The sequence below is a fragment of the Sander lucioperca genome, chromosome 3 (genome assembly GCF_008315115.2).
Source record: "Sander lucioperca isolate FBNREF2018 chromosome 3, SLUC_FBN_1.2, whole genome shotgun sequence".
In the NCBI taxonomy this organism is placed as follows: Eukaryota; Metazoa; Chordata; class Actinopteri; order Perciformes; family Percidae; genus Sander; species Sander lucioperca.
The window spans coordinates 20,159,310-20,178,657 of NC_050175.1; the positions used below are offsets into that span (position 1 = coordinate 20,159,310).

The 19,348-nt window shown below is 40.0% G+C and overlaps 1 protein-coding gene across 1 annotated transcript; it reads right to left on the reverse strand.

The window, feature by feature from the left end:
* Positions 1 to 31: 31 nt before the first annotated feature.
* Positions 32 to 19,334, reverse strand: LOC116060651 (DNA-binding protein RFX7). Its single transcript, XM_031314343.2, has 9 exons — positions 18,828 to 19,334; positions 15,021 to 15,054; positions 10,775 to 10,860; positions 10,335 to 10,457; positions 9,047 to 9,163; positions 8,258 to 8,342; positions 7,942 to 8,155; positions 6,898 to 7,178; positions 32 to 6,010 (listed from the first exon to the last, which is right to left on the reverse strand). Exons 1-9 carry the CDS (start codon positions 18,950 to 18,952, stop codon positions 2,801 to 2,803), a joined length of 4,275 nt encoding a protein of 1,424 aa, XP_031170203.1. The 5' UTR covers positions 18,953 to 19,334; the 3' UTR covers positions 32 to 2,800.
* Between the last annotated feature and the right edge of the window lie 14 nt (positions 19,335 to 19,348).

Sequence of the window (19,348 nt, forward strand, 5' to 3'; positions counted from 1 at the left end):
GATATTAAAGAAACACTCCCAGATACCAATGTACTTAAAAATGTTTATTAGTTTTAAAAAGTCTTGAAAAACCAGTATGAACAAGCACTTCCCCTTATAAAAGCACTTGCTAAAATGCAAAATGCAAAAAAAATCCCCTGTACACTGACCCCAGCAACATAACAGTAGAGGGCAGTTCTACAGCTCTGAACCACTTTTAACAAGAGGAAGGGTAAAGTCTTCTTTAAACACCAACATCAGTGCGAACCAAAAAAATGCTTTGTTTTTTTTCACAGACACAGTAAAGAGAAACTACAACATAAATAAACATTTGTCTAAATTGTTCAATATTAAATTATACTCAAAAGAGAGATTATATATTACAATGATATAATCTGCTTTTACAGAAATTAAAGTTTTCTAACGTGTAAAACAACTGTCAAATCAAATGCTGCTGCTATTGCTGTGTTTGTAATATATCATGACATTAATATTAAACCATATCATTATGGATAGTCTCATTTCCACATTTTAAAGTGTGTGCAAATATTTTCTGGGATAGTTTTCTACCAAAATCCAGTTCTGAAAGAGTTTTGAATCGGAGTTCTCATTCTCATTATTCACCTAGTAATGTATATGATACGTGGTAATATGCTATGAAACATATGCTACAAAACATCATAACAGTGCAAGTCAGATTATTGTGAATTCACAAGATTGAATGGTTTGCAAGGTTACATCTTCTGTACAAACAACACACTTTAAATAAATAGTAAAAACGAAAAACAGAACGATGCCTCCATAAAAAAAAAACATTTTTTACCTGTTGGGTTTACAAAATCATCAACAATGAAAACAAAGAAATCCTTAACATTGTCCTGATAAAGAACTGTTTAACATAATATATTTGTTATGGCTGTTATTAAACATAACTAAATATGTCACCCGAGATCTTAGTGCAGGTTATAGTTAAAAGTTAGTCTTTGGTATGGACATAAGGCTCAGAAACCAAAATCCTCAGGGAGCACTTGTGAGTTTCATCTCATCTGTGGATGCATGACTTCTTTACACACAGGTAATCACCAGTGTAAAACAAGACATTCACATTTGATCAGTGATTAGCTGTTAGACCTGTTGATTGAAATCCTTGGGCCATGCAGTGAAACCTGTTCCTTCATCATCCAAACCAAACACAAAAAGAAACACAAGTTCTACAGATTGTCAGTGCCGAATGAAAACAAACTTGTTCAAGTTCTATTGAAATAGTGTTCATTTCTGCTCAATTTCATCTACCTAGTCCATATTATGTTCACTCAATATAATTTCCACACAATACAAATAATGCATTTTCTGAGTGCTAAGGAAAATGGCTATCATAATGTTCCATAATTCTTCTTTTATATAAGAATCATACTTTAAAAGTGCAGAAACCCACATTCACGGGGTTTAGTTTGATTCTTAGGTAAATGGTTTCTTTTATAAATGATTTCCCTTTTTATCTAACAGTGGTTAAGAGTTAAGCCCTCATCTTTCACTGCTTGTTTTTCTAATATATCTATGGATTTAACAATTAATAAAGACATATTGTGCATGTAAATTAAAGGGCTTCATTAGTGCTTCTACAACTTTAAGTTATGACTACACAAGACTTTTTTTCAAACTTTTGCAAAATGTGGCTTGAAAAACAAAACAAAGTGCAAAAGAGGCCTACTTATATTATTGATATCATCATCTTCAAGCTGTCTGAGCTCTATATTGAAACAGTTGTTTGATTCTGGGGATGATTAAGAGATGTAAGGTTGACTTGACTCTTTAAATCGATTGGCTCATTCTGAGAGGCACAAAGTCTGTGATGATTGTCAGGAAGGCCTTATATAAAAGAATAACATCTCAAAGCTTGAAAATGTGGATCTGAAAACCATATAAATTTACAGTTTAGACATTTATCACTTTCTTTTACGATTTAGTATTTAAGTATTAACAGATACTCTTCATGTATTCCATCAGAGTGAACCATCATTAACGGAAGTAACACTACTGCGTTTATTATTTTAAATTCATCCACATCCTGTTATATGCTCCATGCCAACTCTAGCAAATTGTAAGAATATATTACATAGATTTTATATGGATGAAATTGGTTAGATGTTTCTATCACAACATTATATTTCTATACACTGAGTGTACACTTTTAAACATGTCTTGTTGTAAATATCTTTTTCAGCTAAGGAAAATGCACTTAAAACCAGACTGACACCTAAAGCTCCTACAAAGATAACTTGTAATACTTCCAGTTTTTTTCTCAGTGAATCTACATCACACACAAGTGTTTCAATTATGACATATTATTAGTTCAGCAGTAAATATATTTAGTCATTTTTCCCTTATGCTTTAGTTAGATAATGCCTGTAGTTAAAAGATTTAGACACAATGATGAAAGAAATAATTTTGTTAAAGGCGTATTTATAATAATGTTTCATTTCTTTACACTGAGAAATCCATGGCTCTGTTATGATTTATTCACTGACTTTTCAGTAAAATATTGAACATAAAAAAAGTTTTTTTGTTCAGTAAACTTTTTTTACTTGTTGGAAATGCTCTTGATCAAACAACGTGAGGCGATGTCCTCTGATTAAAGGGAAATGACCAGCATTTTAATCAGAGGGTTGCAGCATCATTGCATTTCAGCCTGGCACTTGACACACTGGACAAACCTCAATGTGTCCAGTGTTGCATTATAAAGTGTAAATGCCTGAAAATAAATAAAACAAACGGTAACCACATGTGAACATGTTCAACATGACTATAAAAAAAACTATTCTCACCCCATCAACCCAACAGTTGGATGATCTTTGCTTTCGAGCCAGTCAAGTCCACTTGAATGTGCCGTCTCGCTGGTCATTTGCTGAAACAGCGCATCATTCACCAACTCATCCGCAGCAGCATTTTGATACTGCCCTTGCTGCTGGTTGGGGTCAAACAGAAGGTCTGTGTCCAATGCGTTAAGGTCATTGATGCTACTGGAGAGCTCCGATGCCATTCTGATTTCACAGGGGAAATCTGCCGCACCTGTAGTGAGCTCTGACACCTGGTCCATGAGCTGACTGCCAGCAGTAAGGCTGTTGTCTGTCAGGAGGTCTTTCACAGTGTTGCTGAAATCCAATTGCTGCTGTAGTTCTTCTTGATGCTGCTGTGAGCTCAAAGTTAGCAACATAGCCTGCGCCTGTTGTCGATGCTGCTCTCTAGAAGCTGACTGTACTCGGCTGTCACCTGCTGCGAGAATCACTTGTTTATTGATAGTATTTCCGATGAGGTAATTTGGCCTCTGCAACTTGCATGTGCTGGTGGAGTCCGAGGTCATCAGGCTGAGGTGGTTGTCACTGCAGGAGAGGTTTGGGTCAGACTCGAGGATCTGGGTGAGGTTCATGCGTGCAGTATAGCCGGAGGATAAATTATTAATGCCCAGACCCCGAATAGTGTCGTCATGGTCCCCATCCAGCTTGCTCAAAAGGACATTGGTGATGTTTTTGCTGTTGCATTGTAGGCCCGACGTGGGCCGGACCTCAGTTTGCATCATGATGTTGAGCGGCACAGAATGGCTCCTCTGAGCCATGCTGCTCACCCCAAGATTTGTCTGGCTGTTCACAAAGATGTTTAACATCTCAGGCATGACAGGAGAGTTGAAGGGAGACACTACTGAACGAGGGATATGGGGAAGGTTCCCTGTGTTCCTCTGATGCACGGCGGGGCTTACACTGCGACATCGAAAGGTTGTAGTAGGCGTGTTGGTGGCTTTGTTATCCAGAGGGGCAGGCACAGCAAAGCCCTCCTGCTTGGCCATGTTAGTCATGCTGGCTACCTGCTGCTGCACAGGCGAGATAGGAGTCAAGCGGCCAAAATGGCTATCATGGTGCCGTGTATGAGGGACGGCAAAGGCGTGAGGCTTTTGAAAATGATCACCTATCAGGCCTTGATAGCTTGGGAGGATTCCAATTCCACCGTTTGACTTGTTTAGGCTCCCGCTGCTGCTGTCGTAACTGTTATTCATCCACTCCAGCCTGGTCTTGTCTGGGTGGGTGGCCATCGGTCTCTGCATGGGCTTAACCGGGCTGCTGGAAACGGTGCTGCCGTCATGGAAACCAGTGATGCTGGAATTGATGGGTGTAAATGCAAACGGGTTTCTGCACTCCACTGGACTGGGAGGCACAGTGCTGCTGCAGTTGGAGTGTGGAGTACCAACTGGGGTGTGACGACTGCTTCCCAGTGCGCTGTCCACTGGGGTTGTGGAGGCGATGCGGGAGAAGGGGCTCTCTCTGGCGAGGCCTTGGGCTCCTCCCATCATTTCCGACGTGGGTGTGGGTGTCGGTGTTTGCATCGGGTTGCTGTGGCTGTTTGCCGCATGATAGAAAGCAGTCATGGTCTGATTGGTAGACATTATGTTGTCCGGCATCGTAGCCTGTTGGCTTTGCAGTGTGACACAGTCTCCAAACTCCTGCAGGTTGTTAAATTTCATCTGCTCCTCCATCTGCACCAGCTCCTCCACAATGCTGTCCTGAGTCACATCATCATCAAAGGGAAAGTAATCCATATCAGTCTGCATAGGGAGCTGGCTCAACGATGAAGCTTGATTCATAAAGTGTTCAGTAACGGGATTGGACTGAGTGTAGGTATGTTGTTGAGGGTCCATGCTCCCTGTGGCTGAACTCTTAACATCACTCACACCTGAATGTGTTTGGAGGCCAGGGTTATTAGGTATGGCATGCACGTTAGCCATTGTGTGCCCCTGCCGTTGTTGTATTAATGCTTGAGTAAGTGAGGTGCTAGTTTCCATAACAGTGGAAAGGTCTTTCCTCTGCATTGAGCTCTGTGTTTTGGCAACAGAGAAGAAGTCACTGGCTCTGAAAGAAGAAGTCCAGTGTGCGTGGACTGGAAGAGAGTTCATTTTCATCTCTACCTCCCTGGTAGCTGGTGCACTTTCAGGTCTAGTTGGAGCTCCTGGCCTGAGGATGTTCCCAACCATGTTTCTAATCCCATATCCAAGACCAGCAGCGCCCTCTAGCTCTGGCTGCTGGGGCATAAAAACCCTTTTGATTGGAGAAAGGTCTGGACTGAGGCCTGAACGTTTCCTGGGGCTCTTAGTGGACAAGAAACCTTCCTTTGCTGCAGTTACACTGCTGCTTTCCACAAAAGAAGGTGTTCTGCTGGTGTTCAGTAAAGAAACAGCGCTGGTATTCTGAGTGCAGGGAGTTAAGTGCATAGTGCTTGTATTATTAGCGCCGTTATTGCAGTTTTGGACAGCTGCCACAGTGTTAGGGCTTGAAGAGGACTTTCCGTTGCAGTTAGTCGTGGATGTCTCCTCTAGACCCAGGAAGCCTTTAGACTGAGGTATGGGCACACTGGCAGCCCTCTGTAAAGCCCCTCCAGTCCTATTTGCCATTGGTTCTTGAGTGAAAACTAGAGTGCCAGGATTTTGCATTTGGCTGTTTTTATGTATAGCTTCAACTTCCATTTCAACATCGATGGTATGATTGTTAGTAGTCTGCCCAGGCCTTGCCACCGGGGTCAGAATGGGGACTTCAGAGGTACTCCTAATGCTTTGATTGGAACTGAAGTTTTCTGCAACTGCAGAACTACTAATGCCTGCAGATGCCGGCCGCAGAGGGGCTTTTGTGAAGGAAGTGGTGGTATTGCTGCTGTTGGGTGCAAGAGATATGGCTGTCATCTTGACCAAACTGACTGGGCTGACATGGCATGTAGTCATCACGGTCTTAACAGGGCTGTTGCCAATGATCATGGTGGAGGGCGAGCGCAAGGTGATAGCAGTCGTGGCCGCAGGTTTGGGCAGGATTTGCGCATAGCGCTGCCGAGCAGTGCGTTCTCCCACTGGACTGGCTAGAATATTTTGTGGGGTTTTGGGGCTCTGTTTCACTGCCTGAAGTGGCTGGGTCACCATTTGGAAGTTAATAGGCAGCATTTTGCTCTCTACTGTTCCCATTGGACTGGGGGACATCAGCTGCCTGCTTCTCTGTACCTGCAGAGAGGAAAGGTCAATCAGAAAGTGGAACAACTGAATTCTACATGATAATCAGAAGGTTTAAATCCAAAATGTAATGTTCTGAGTTCTTATAATTTAACTCTCATTACCTACAAGGAGAGTACTGTTTGCTGTTATACAGTTTTGTTGCCATAAATGTGGCTGTGAAACTAAAGGTTCTCTTGAATATCAGGCTTATGAAACAGGCCATCAAGGGGGCAGGCCATGTATTATTCTCAGGACAGACTGGGCTATTCAGGAATATCATCTTTCATATTAGAAATATGTTAGGATGCAATTTAAAAAATGTTTTACTGCATCAAAGACAACATCAAACAATGGATGATCGACACCTAAAGTGACATAATATTGTGGTTATCATAAAGATGTTGACAGGGTGTTATACATCTCGGTGTGGCAAAATACAGTCTATGTTTAGTTTTAGTTTGAATGGAGACACAGGACCATTTTCTTTTTTTGTTTAAAGTACATAGATGTGTGTTTTGGTTTCTAAATGTCTAAATACATGAAAACAGGTTATGTGACATTCATTGGGGTACAAAGATGGGTTTACATGTTTTGTTTATGTTTTGTTGAATGTAAGTGGATAATACATTAACTCTGTAAGTTGTTTATGACTGCAGTCAAATAAATTCTGTTAAGTTCTGACTAATCATTTTTTGTTTTTTCCTAAAAATGTAACAAAATTACTCACACTGATGTAACAAATATATTTGACTAACTGTTTAACAGTAGTCCGTGTTATTAGACAGAAAATTAGGTGTCATTTTAAAGGTGCTTTTGTATGATCTATTGTGAATACAATAGATGGGACAAAATTACACACACCAGTTTAATCTACATTGAGAGTGCTGCTTTCTCACCGTGATGGGGCTCTGGACAGCAGCGACCATGATGCCTATGGTTGGCTGAGGTGACGGAGGGGTGGGGCTGGCACAAGGCACACTGTCATCTGCCCTGTTGGTTTGTCCCTCTCCAGGTAAAGGAGAGTGCAGCTTCTGTTCTTGTTGTTTCCTCTGGATCTTCCTCTGGAGCTGCTGCTTTGCATCCACAGAAGGTGAGGACAGTGTCGTCACATGAGGCTGGAAGGAGTGAGCCTCAGCAGTGGGGACAAATGCTGAGACCATCTGTGGAGGCTTAACCTCTAAAGAAAGGAAACAGGGGAGATTAGATTTGCATCATGCTACTGTTATTAGTAAAATAAATGATCAAAAATGCATCCCCTTCTTGCCAACCCTTTTGATTTTCCTGTCCCTCTTCCTGCTGTTCTCTGGAGTTTCAATTCACCCGATTTCGACATGATGAAATTTCAAAAAATGCCCATCCACTTTATTAAGATAATTTTTTTTGGGGGCATTTCCGCTTTTAATGGACAGGACAGCTAGGTGAGAAAGGGGAGAGAGGGGGAAGACATGCAGGAAATCGTCACAGGTCGGACTCGAACCCTAGACCTCTGCGTCAAGGCATAAACCTCTATGTATATGTGCGCCTGCTCTACCAACTGAGCCAACCCCGCCACCCATCCATTTTATTTATTTAGAAATAGCCTTGTGTCACTGCTGTTTGATTGTTTTGTTCCTCACAATCATTTGTGTCTGAAGAGAGAGAGACAGAGAGGACCAGGCAAGCACAGGCATGCACGCATGCACACAGGTGGCCGATAGCGGAGGTAAAAGTCTCTGTCGTGCTTATACATTTTGAAAAAGGACAACGGCCAAAAGAGAAACACCAACACTGACATCATCACACTCACTCCACCAATGGTGGATTTCATTACTAAGCCAGTCTAGTCCAGCCAAAATCAATCAGACTGGAATAAAAGAGCAGTAACAGGCAGCTGCCACCAGATGCCACTGTTGACCTGTTTTTACACGGGCGGCATGACCCCGACTTTGACTGTGTCTGACCTGTTGCTGTGCCGGTCATAATGGTGAGAGCTGCCAGAGACTTGTTGCTGATGTAATGGCTGTCGATTAGGAAGCGAGCCAATTCTTCCACGGCATCAAACTGGCGTTTCAGCACCTTTTGGGCCCACTCACACACCAGATCACAGGCTGCAAATCGCACGTCCTCCTTTATGCTGCTAAGCTGGCCTGATGACTCGAGGACATCACACTGGAGCTACACACAAAGATATGTGGTTATATATATATATATACACTGCATGATAGGACGGTGACAAAAATGGGGTTAAAGCGATAAGGAAGATGTAAATTTGCTTACCTCATCCCCTGTTTTATGGAGATCCAGAGTGGGTAAAGATGGCATGTGAACAAAGAGCCTCTTCCTCAGTCCACTATAGCAATATGTAAGCTGGTGTTAAGATCAAAAACACGTGATTCCAGAAAATGAACATATGCTGTCAATACACAGTAAAATATAGTGCGTGGTCCATGCTTATCAGTTACATTTTCCATGTAAGAAATTGATTTTAGAAAAACTGTATTTTTCATTTGTCAGATCAATACATAATTAAGATTTTAGAAATTAATTCAATTTTTATCTTGGGCCTGTTAGATAGAAAAACTGAAACACTTGAACATGCAATTGAATATTCAAGTGTTTGCCTTAGTAAAACTATTTTAATTTAAAAATGTGTTTAATATGCTGATATTGAACTAATATTTTACAGATTGTTTTAATTAGTTCTTATGGTGGCAATATGTATAAATGCAAACTCCCTTTAACGGGTTTTTTTCCCACATCATAACCCATAACATGTAAGACCTATGATCTCACCTTACACAAAGATAATTTAATTAAACTGAAGAACCATTAATCAATTAATCAAGTTATGCACTTTGAAGTCATCAGCAAAATAGAAAAAAAAGAATCACAATTGCGTCATAAAGGTCAAGATCACGGTGCCTCTCCCGAGAGGCTCTGTATTATGCTTCTGCTTCCGAGGCAGAGGGGGACTTTATTTCATTTCACATCTATATTTAGAGAGCCTATGAACTGCTACAGCAGATGGTCTGTGACAAGAGACAGAGGCCAGACAGTGAAGGATATTTTGATTTTCCTCTCATGCCAAGTCGACGCGCCTTCATGTTCGGGAAGACATTTTTCATCATTTTTCCAAAGTCCGCAGCACTCAGTGGGTGGTAGTTCAGATTGTCACAAAAGCTCCTGAAATATCATAATAGACAGAATAAATGTAATTAAGAATAATCATGAATCAAAATCATGTCAACATAGATTATTCTCTTAGAATCCTTAATGTTTGCATCCCTGTCAATGTGACGTGATAAAAGTCTCTAAAGTTAAAAAGTCTTTTTTTTCATTCTAAAACTTAATGCTTCTGTCATGGTGTGATAATTATGGTCGTCACAATTAAAGCTGCTCTAATAAATGTTTTTATATGGGAAAAAATGACTTATATATGATAATGATACAATGTCAATCGTCAATGGTAGTGATGAACTGACAAAGAATTATCATCTAACTCTGCAGTTTCCCTCAGCACACTACCTGCTCAGCACCAAAGGGCAGACAAAGATAGAGGCTAGCTGGTGAACATAGTGCAGCATTTAGCAGCTAAAGAGCCAGATACATAACACATGTGCTATATCAACTTGATAATTGATAATGTCAATGTTATGTTTAAGATAACGGTATAAAATGTAAGTTAAGTGTTTAGAATTTTGCATCAGTAGAGTTGTAACTAAACTCTAAGTGACATCCATATCTGACATTCTTGTATTGTGGTGCATTCTGCATCCTCTCCATTCCCATCTAACATAAAGTGGGGTAATCTTCAAATGTCTCTTTCATGCCATTTTAACCCTGAAGCTGACTTCAGTATACGTTGCAAGAAAGTTTAACATTTAAACAAAATGTTTTTAATGTTTTGTAGTGAAGTACGTAACATGTTTTTAAAGCCTATTCACGTGTCTATCCTAAAGGCGCCAATATTTCTGGAGGGCACTGTATTTCTGATCTAGTAGAGTTAAAAAGACAGTTACATAACACTGTCAGAGCATTTCAATGGCTGTCTCAGACTTTCCATTCTAATATTACCACCACATGCTCTGTGATTCCCATGCCTGCTGCGTCTATTTATACTGACGCTTTAGCCGGCAGTAATTTAGAGGAGAAAGAATCTCGAACATTAGTATCTGTTGTGTATTTAAAAGGTGATCACCAATGATACATATTCAAATACAAAGTGACATCTATATATGTAAGTAAAATAATCAGATTTATTCTCTGAGTTATATATTTTTATGTGTTGAATAGAAATTATATGAGAGTAACAATAAAGTTTCTACTTTCGACTCGACTGTCTGTCTGTACCTACTTGTATTCATCATAGACCTCCTGTTTGGGAAGAGACGTCTCTGGGTATTCCTCTAAATGATGGCGGATCCAGTTGAACGCATGCATCTGCTGTGTGCGGCTTGATGACAGGGCGCTCTGGTCACTGAGAAAAGATGTGGATCATTGATTGATTGACAAATGACAAAACAAAAGAACAATACTCTGCTCACTCAAGTTCTGAGAAATCATCCTCACCAAAGCTAATCTAGTCCGTTTGTGTGTGTGTGTGTGTGTGTGTGTGTGTGTGTGTGTGTGTGTGTGTGTGTGTGTGTGTGTGTGTGTATGTGTGTGTGTGTGTGTCCATTATTATTATTTTACTTTTTTCCTATATCATTCATAATACACTTTTTTAACACAATAATAAACATAAATGTATGCCACTATCAATGATATAAATACTTAAAGCATGTGTATTCTTACCTTTTATCAATGCTACTGCTTGGACCAGCAGGCAACTTAAGGTAGAGGTAGAGTTTTTCAATATCTGAGAACTTCTCCACATCTTGCTGTAAAATAAAAAGGGGGCCAAAAAATGATTTAGTTTTAATATTTGACCTTCCTATTCATCAGCATAACATAGATTCCTCCCATGGTTTTTAAAGTGCTCATATTATGCTCATTTTCATGTTCATAATTGTATTTAGAGGTTATATCAGAATAGGTTTACATGGTATAATTTTCATAAAACACCATATTTTTGTTGTACTGCACATTGCTGCAGCTCCTCTTTTCACCCTGTGTGTTGAGCTCTCTGTTTTAGCTACAGAGTGAGACATCTCACTTCTGTTCTATCTTTGATGGGAGTCGCACATGCACAGTAGCTAGGTAAGGACTGCTAGCCAGTCAGAAGCAGAGTATGAGGGCGTGCCACGCTAGGCGAGCATCATAAGGTGTGTTACAAAGTGACGCACGTTCGTCACGGAAGTAAAGGCTGGACTACAATAGAGCTGTTTGGAGCAGTTTGTGAACAGTGTTTTCTGTTGGAGATGGTAAGTCCCTTTGGGGTGGACTTTGGGCTTTTTCACTTTGTAAACCAATTACATGCACAAAAAAAGGTATATAACACAATAAAGGAAAGGGAAAAAGCCAAAAAGCATAATATGAGCACTTTAAAGAAGAGGTAGTCCTGTTACACCTGCAGAGCAGATAGTTTATACGTTCGGTCAGTCGGTCCACCTTTGTAGTAACAAACATACAAAGGCTTGTCCAACACAATCAACTAAAATTTAACAATGTGCTTCACTGGATGAATATTAAACATTTAATCAAAGTCCAACTCAGTTATAATATATACTCAACTGTAGATAAAATCAACTTGATGGAATAAATGGGAAAGCAGAGAAAATCAGGAAAGCAGAGGAACCATTTTCATCTTTTGTTGGGGTCATGGATGTAGCTCTGCAGATCAGCCTTCCCTCCAAAAAGGTTAATTATTAGCTTTAAGAAAGCATATGGGGTGTCCTGTTAGCCTCGGAATCTAAGATGTGTGCTAACTAAATGTCCTCGGCATGGCCTGCAGCTACAAACAATCTTCAACGCTCCTAACTATGTTCTTCAAAGGGAAAAAGAAACATGATAGCGTGAAGAAGGCACAGTTTAAATTCTGCTAGTTTAATTGGTAGCAGACAACAGTGTTCTACACCAGTGGTTCCCAACCTTTTTTCCTTGGCGCCCCCCCTACTTATGTCTAAGAAAAGCTGAGCCCCCCCTCCGAAACCGAAGTTGAGGTAACTCTCGAGATAGAGCCTTACTTTCTTTTTTGATACAGAGGAGGTATCAGCACTTTTACGTTTCTCCGCCATGTTTCATTCATAAAATAGTGATGCCGTGGCGGCAGGAAAAACAAGGATGATAGCAGCTAGCAGCTGACTGATGACAGCAAGGGTCCCAGGTTAAGAGGTCCCGGAGGTTTGGCCTACTAAGTAGCCTGCCTACAATTTTAAATGAGAACAACAATATATAGTTTTTTATACAGACTTTTGTATACATTATATATTCTAGTGTATTATCATAATTTGTTTAACATGTGCAAATTTTTTTTTTTTTACCTCAACCTCAAACCAGATAAAGACTTGCGCACCCCCTGTGATCTTTGCCACCCCCCTGAGGGGTCCCCGGACCCCAGGTTGGGAACCACTGTTCTACACCAAGCAATACTCCAACCCTGTAGTGAAGTGAATTGAGTGAGTGAACTGGGACGGATGGGAATTTATTTATACTTTTCTTGATTGGAAAGATGGTGCATACAACTTTCGAACGGGTGCTTCCCCGGATGCCAGGAGAGAGGCAAAAAGCCACTTAAACAAAAAACTTAGATGACATCTCAGCTATAGTTTTCCAGAAGGCATGTGGAAGACTCTGAAGTCAGCTAGAAGAAGCGTCTGATGAGACCAAAATTGAGCTTTTTGTCCATCAGACAATTTTATTTATATAGCACATTTCAGCAACACGGCAATTCAAAGTGCTTTACATAAAACATTAAACATTAAAAAGCAAAAAAACGAAACATATCTTCCCCACAGTGAAAGAGCAAGGAGCACAAACAAAGGTTTACTCTTGACTTTAAACCTAGCAGTGTAGACATGCAAAGCATTAATATGCTGCATTCATACAGCTGTACAGTTGAGACACACACGCCTGTGCACATACGGTCTAAATGGCTGCAGACAGACACAGAGAGACAGACGGGCTTCTGCAGATCAGGGGAGCTTGTAAGGTGAACTTGAATCCTCTGCTGTTAACCCTTCACCCCAGTGTGTGGATGTGTGCTAGACACACATCCACACACTGCCAACACACTCACTCACCCTTTTAATTGGCTTTGCCACCGTTTCTGATTAACTTCTTAGTTAGGGAACCACAGCTCTCCCAAGGAATACACATAATCCTCAAAAATAATCACAGACATTTTTAAACCAGCCACTAACAGTGGCAATTTGTACTCTAAAACCTTGTTGTGCCTTTTTTAGTGTGACTACTTCCTGCTCTGTTGACTTGAATTGACAGTCAATGTCTATATGTGACTGTGTCATCAGCTCTGCACAGTGAACTCCTATCCCACCTTTAACTCACTTTAGCTTGAAACAAACCTGCAGGCAAATGCATATGCACTGCAGTGTACATTTTTAGGAGTGGATAGTTCATTTGCACAGTTCACACTTATTGTGTGCAGTTTTGTGCACTATGAAGTAGTAATTCCTGAGACAAGAAACTGACACAAACTGTGGGTTTGTCATCTAAGGCAAGAGCAAGGAGGGATCAGGAGGAAGGGTGGAGGATGACAAGACAAAGTTACACAAGGTTAAAAGAGATTTTTATCTTTCTTTTTTTTGAAAGGCATGACAGGGATGAGGGTAGATGAACCACTCTGTATTAACAACTACATGACATCACACATTATATATGGAGTATTACATGACAACCAAAGACCCGGCCGGCTTCTACTAGCCTTGGCTCCACAATGAATTTTTTGAATAGAGTGTTTCTTTAGAAGCTGGAACATGATACTGAGATATTGTAGTTCTAAGTTAAATGGTATCTACAACTGCACAATTCATCATAACGTTAGCAAAGAAATAACAATTATTTCTCTATTATTCAATATGAATCCTACAGCTTCCATGAAGCTCACACTCTCGGGGGGAGCCGCATGTTATTTTCAAAAAACAAATTACTCTTATATTGTTCTTAAATAGCAACTGTGCTGGCACGTACAATACTAAATACCAATTCAGCGTACAGTAAAGTACGACATTAGCTGGCTCTTGGTGGTACTAGCCTTCTCTATATAGCAGCTTATGAAATCTACAACAGAGCATCACACAAAACCACTAAAGTAGAGTCAATATAACCTTGGTCACAATATCAAACCATAATTCATGATAATTAAATACACTGTAAATATCTAAAGGCCAGCATAAAATATTTGTTTTTGCCCCACAAACAGCGTGGCTGCTTGAGCTGGATTTTCAACAACGATTGGCCACATAATCAGTTATAGATATTCAATTATAGATAGTCAATTATAGATACTCATGGTGCCCAGAGGAGGTGTCCTTTAACGTGTACACAAGAAGAAATGTCAACAGGCTGATTGCCATGCAATTGACTGAGCCCAGTAGAGCTGTAATATATATATTATAAATATTTTGGTTATCGATGAATAGTTTCAGTCCTTTTTTAAGAAACATTGCAAATATTTGCTGGTTCCAGCTTCTCAATTAGCTGCTTGTTTTTCTCAAATATTATGATATGATATGATATAATAGGTTTTATACAGGACGATGGGTAAAACAAGCAATTACAGGACATCACTTTGGGCTCTGCAGAGTTGTGATGAGATACTTTTGATGTTTCGTGGACCAAAGAATTAATCAAGAAAATAATCGGCAGATTAATTTATAATGACAATAATCGCTAGAGCTCAGTCATTCTTTCAAAGCTTGACCTTTTCTGTTTTTGGCACTAGCGCCACCTTCAGGTCAAAATAATAAATTTGCTCCAAAGAGGTTAAAACATCACACATGTAGTTTTTCATTTAACAACCCCATGGCCTTTCTTTTAGCATCACTCTCAAGACATATTTAAAATGTTGCCATTGATTAATAACAAAAAAGGTTTCATTAAAATTGTTATTTGGAGGTTAAAACACGTCAAGGATACTCACCAGGATGTTTTCCACTTTTGATTGAACAGATTTGCTGCAAAACAGAGACAAAGTATAAATTAGTATGAAGCTGGTGTAACATGAGCGCTTGTGTCTAAAGTGTATTTATTTATAAAGCAGAGGAATGTTTGGTATTTGACAACCCTCCCTTCAGCATCTCTCAGGTCATGTATCCCACCACCAGGAACACATGTTGTCATGTATAAAAAGAGAGAGAGAGAGAGAGAGAGAGAGAGAGAGAGACTGTGGTAACATTGTCTCTGACAGAAGAACACAGTTATTCACTTGCAGTCACTGACGAAATCTAACTGTACGTCTGTTTTATCACATTTCAATTAAACCTTGAAGGAAGACGTTATGTTAAATCACATTTTAAGAAAAGCAGATGTTTCATTGTTATTCCCGATATTATCCAATTAGCTAACCACTATTTTGACAGCATGAACTACACAGCCCTATGCAAGAGCACTTATTTATGTAAAAAAACAGTATTAGAAGACAGATTTAAACCAATGAAACACTGCTCAGAGTCAAACCAGATGCATTAATATAACTTCTCCAGGTCTAATTCTTAATCTTCAGACAGGTCAGGCTGTTGTTGACTGTGAGACAGAAGGTAGGGCACATTTAAAGACTTTTACTTAACAACACAAGGGCAGGTCAGAATCAGGAGATCCTCTAAGCCATGACAAGAACAGTTCACTTTAATTCACTGTTACTAGGGAGCCAAGGATCATTTCCCAGTGCTGAAAGGCTGTCATTAAGCTGTTTGTAAGGCAGATTTGGCAGACGCCCTGAATGACACTTTGTATTGAACTGATAGAAGAAGAACAAGAGATCCTTCAAATCACACTGTGTATAATATCCAGGTGTAATTCAGTCACAGACTGGGTGGCTTGATTGAAAGCCAACAGGAACAGAAGCACTTCACTAGTATAGACTATCATTGCATATTAAGACAGAGTAAAGGTATAGTTAAATGAACCTGCTGACCCCGAGTAAGACGCCTCACTCTACTGGGAACCACTTAGACAGATGCTCAAGTCAACATCAATATTTATTCTCTAAACATCTTAAAGGTTAAAGCTTTAAGGAGCAGGACAAATATTCAATATCCCCTTTATGTCAGCATAGCGACGTGTTTCTGTTGAGGTTTTCCTACAGACGTTTCACCTCTGAACTATCGTGTTTTGTGGTAGTTCAGCCTTTTGACATTTTATGGCTGTTTGACATTTAAAGTGCTCATATTATGCTCATTTTCAGGTTCATAATTGTATTTAGAGGTTGTACAAGGATAGGTTTACATGGTATAATTTTCATAAAACACCATATTTTTGTTGTACTGCACATTGCTGCAGCTCCTCTTTTCACCCTGTGTGTTGAGCTCTCTGTTTTAGCTACAGAGTGAGGCATCACACTTCTGTTCTATCTTTGTTGGGAGTCGCACATGCACAGTAGCTAGGTAAGGACTACCAGCCAGTCAGAAGCAGAGTATAAGGGCGTGCCACGCTAGCAGCTAGGCGAGCATTATAACGTGTGTTACAAAGTAACGCACGTTTGTTACGGAAGTAAAGGCTGGACTACAATAGAGCTGTTTGGAGCAGTTTGTGAACAGTGTTTTCTGTTGGAGATGGTAAGTCCCTTTGGAGTGGACTTTGGGCTTTTTCACTTTGTAAACCTATAACATGCAAAAAAAGATATATAACACAATAAAGGTAAGGGAAAAAGCCAAAAAGCATAATATGAGCACTTTAAATTATAGTAAGTTCATTCACATTCAGAAACAAAAGGGATATTTTCAGACAAAACACAACCTTAAATAACAGCAACCACAGACAACAAACACCATTAATTGTTAAAAAATGTAGGTATTGTTTTCAATATAAAATAGCTTACCCTGACACTTCTCTCTATCTTTTAGGGTATCTCACAGCAGACTGACAGACAGACTCATTTACTGCTGTATTATAAGGAGCTGCTAAACAGACTGGCAGCTCTATGCATTAATTTTGTTTTAATACATTTCACTTTTACACAAGGCTTTGATTCAGTGATTTTGTTATGCGAATAGCCATAGGTGTCAGTTCTCCTTATTTCAAAGTGGTAATTTCATACTTCAAAGTAACTTACAGTCAGGTGATTCTGTCTTGTTTATTCTTTGGAAATAGTTATTTGTAGCCTAAAACCAGGAAAAGACATCTGAGTTCAGTAAGCTCTTTTAAATAAACTTGTGTGAAAAATAATTTGGATAATGTCATGTCCATGTCTGGTATGTGTGAGCAGTTTTCAAAAACAGATCTTGGTGATAAACATGTCATTATACTTGTGTTGCAAGGGTTAAGTACAGCTACATAATTTGAAACTAATGTTGAGTCTATTCACCCATTGCCTCAGGAGCTACATACTGGAACTGCTGGTTTACAGCATGTTTTGATGAAGGAAATAGAGGGAACTAGGGAATGTAGATGGCTACTATTGTGACAACACCTTCAACTGACCAGTAAACAAGCAGGAGATGAGGAGGCGGGTATGAGGTGAAGGAAAGGGTGAACTACTGCCATGTTGCCTTTACTGAAGTAAAAGTAGCAATACTCGATTATAAGTAAAAGTCCTGCAAAAGTCAGAGATAATTATTACTGGTGCATTAAAGTGTAAGCAGCATTTTATGTTGAGGTTGAGCTCATTCCAACTACTAAATACAATGTTGGGTAGTTTAATGTATAGCGATGCATCATCATGTTTTATAAGCTGATCATGTTTTATATGTAAAATATTTATCTGCAGACTAACTGGTGACTATAGCTGTCAAATAAGTGCAGTCAGTGTAGTAAAAAGTACAATGCTTTCTGGCGAGGTGTGGTTTGAGTAGCAGTAAAGAAGCCAAGAAGTTAAGTACAAGTATCTTAACACTGTACTGTACCTGAGTAAATGCACTTAGTTACATTCTACCACTGTCCATATCAACACCTGACCCTAAAATATATGGGTACGTATTGATCCCAAGACGATCTTTAGAGTTTAGTCTGTCAGCCTTCACAACCAGCCCATACAATCCTGGAACAGACACCTACAAACAGCTACTGGTCACAGTTAAAGGACAACCCTGTCCAACAATATAAATCAGACATATTTCCATAATACTGCAGTTCAGCTTTCAGTAAAAAAAAAAAAAAACTCACCCTGACGCACTTAAACAAAAGCTTAACATGCCCATTGCCCACAGTCAGTCACTGACAGCAGTGAAATGCAACTAAGTACATTTACTGTAGTACTGTACTGTATGTGGTACTTGTACTGTGAGTACTTCCATTCAATGCACTCACACTTTGATTTAACAGTTACTTTGCAGATTCATATTTTACATATAATACATATGATCGCCTCATAAAATATGATGCATTGTTGTAGATTAACAATAGGTAAACCTGGCTCCACCTTCAGCAACAATAACAGTAGGCTATGCTACTTACATATTGCATCAGTAATCCAGTATAATATAATATTTAATAATACTCACAAGGGGCCTGTCTGCTAATTGAATACTGTTTACTTTTTATGCTAGTACATCTTGCTGATTATACGTGTACGTACTTCTACAACATTTAGCATGCAGTACTACTTGCAATGAAGTACATTGTGGTATTGCTACTTTTACTGAATTAAAGGGTGTGAACACTACTTCCACCCCTGGGTAGTGACTTTATGAACAAGAACAATGAAAAGACTCCGTTTAAATTTGATATTTGATAAACTTCTTTTCCCTTCAAGCATCAAAGTATGCACAGTAGTATGTGAACACCTCCTCACCAGATGGAGTTCTTGATCCTGAGCTGCAGAGCACTGGCCTCAGCGCCCTGCAGCCCGGTGAGCAGGCCGGGCAGGCTCCTAGCCCCGCGGTCCGGCTGCTGCTGCTGGGGGTCCTCCTCGGCCATCACCGTGGGCCTCGGGACGAGTCTCGACTGGATTGAACAGGAGGCGTGGACGGGTGTACTCGGGTTAAACAACGTGGACCGGAGATCGTTGCGATGCTAACGGGACAGCAGCGCGCCCTGTTGTTTTTGTTGCCACCCAGACCTCCTCCGACATCGCTCGCTTCAAGTCCCAACACTTGGTGAATTAAAGACGCTGTGCAACAAAACTACGTGTCGCTGTCAAACACGACTTGATGCATGGATATAAATAAAGGCGCGTGTAAACAGTACATGGACAGCTGCAAAACAACTAGCTAGTCCTCCGGTGTGCTGGCTGTGCCCCTCCGTATGTGCCCCTCACGTTATGGGATTTCTCTGCATGTGCATCGTGAGTAGTAGCTGTTGGGCAAACGCATG

Coding starts and splice junctions, on each gene's coding strand:
- LOC116060651 (XM_031314343.2), bottom strand. CDS start 18,952: ATGGCCGAGGAGGACCCCCAGCAGCAGCAGCCGGACCGCGGGGCTAGG. Junction 9,164..10,334: donor GAGGTCTATGATGAATACAA/GTAGGTACAGAC, acceptor ATGATATTTCAG/GAGCTTTTGTGACAATCTGA. Junction 6,011..6,897: donor CTGTCCAGAGCCCCATCACG/GTGAGAAAGCAG, acceptor TCCTCTCTGCAG/GTACAGAGAAGCAGGCAGCT.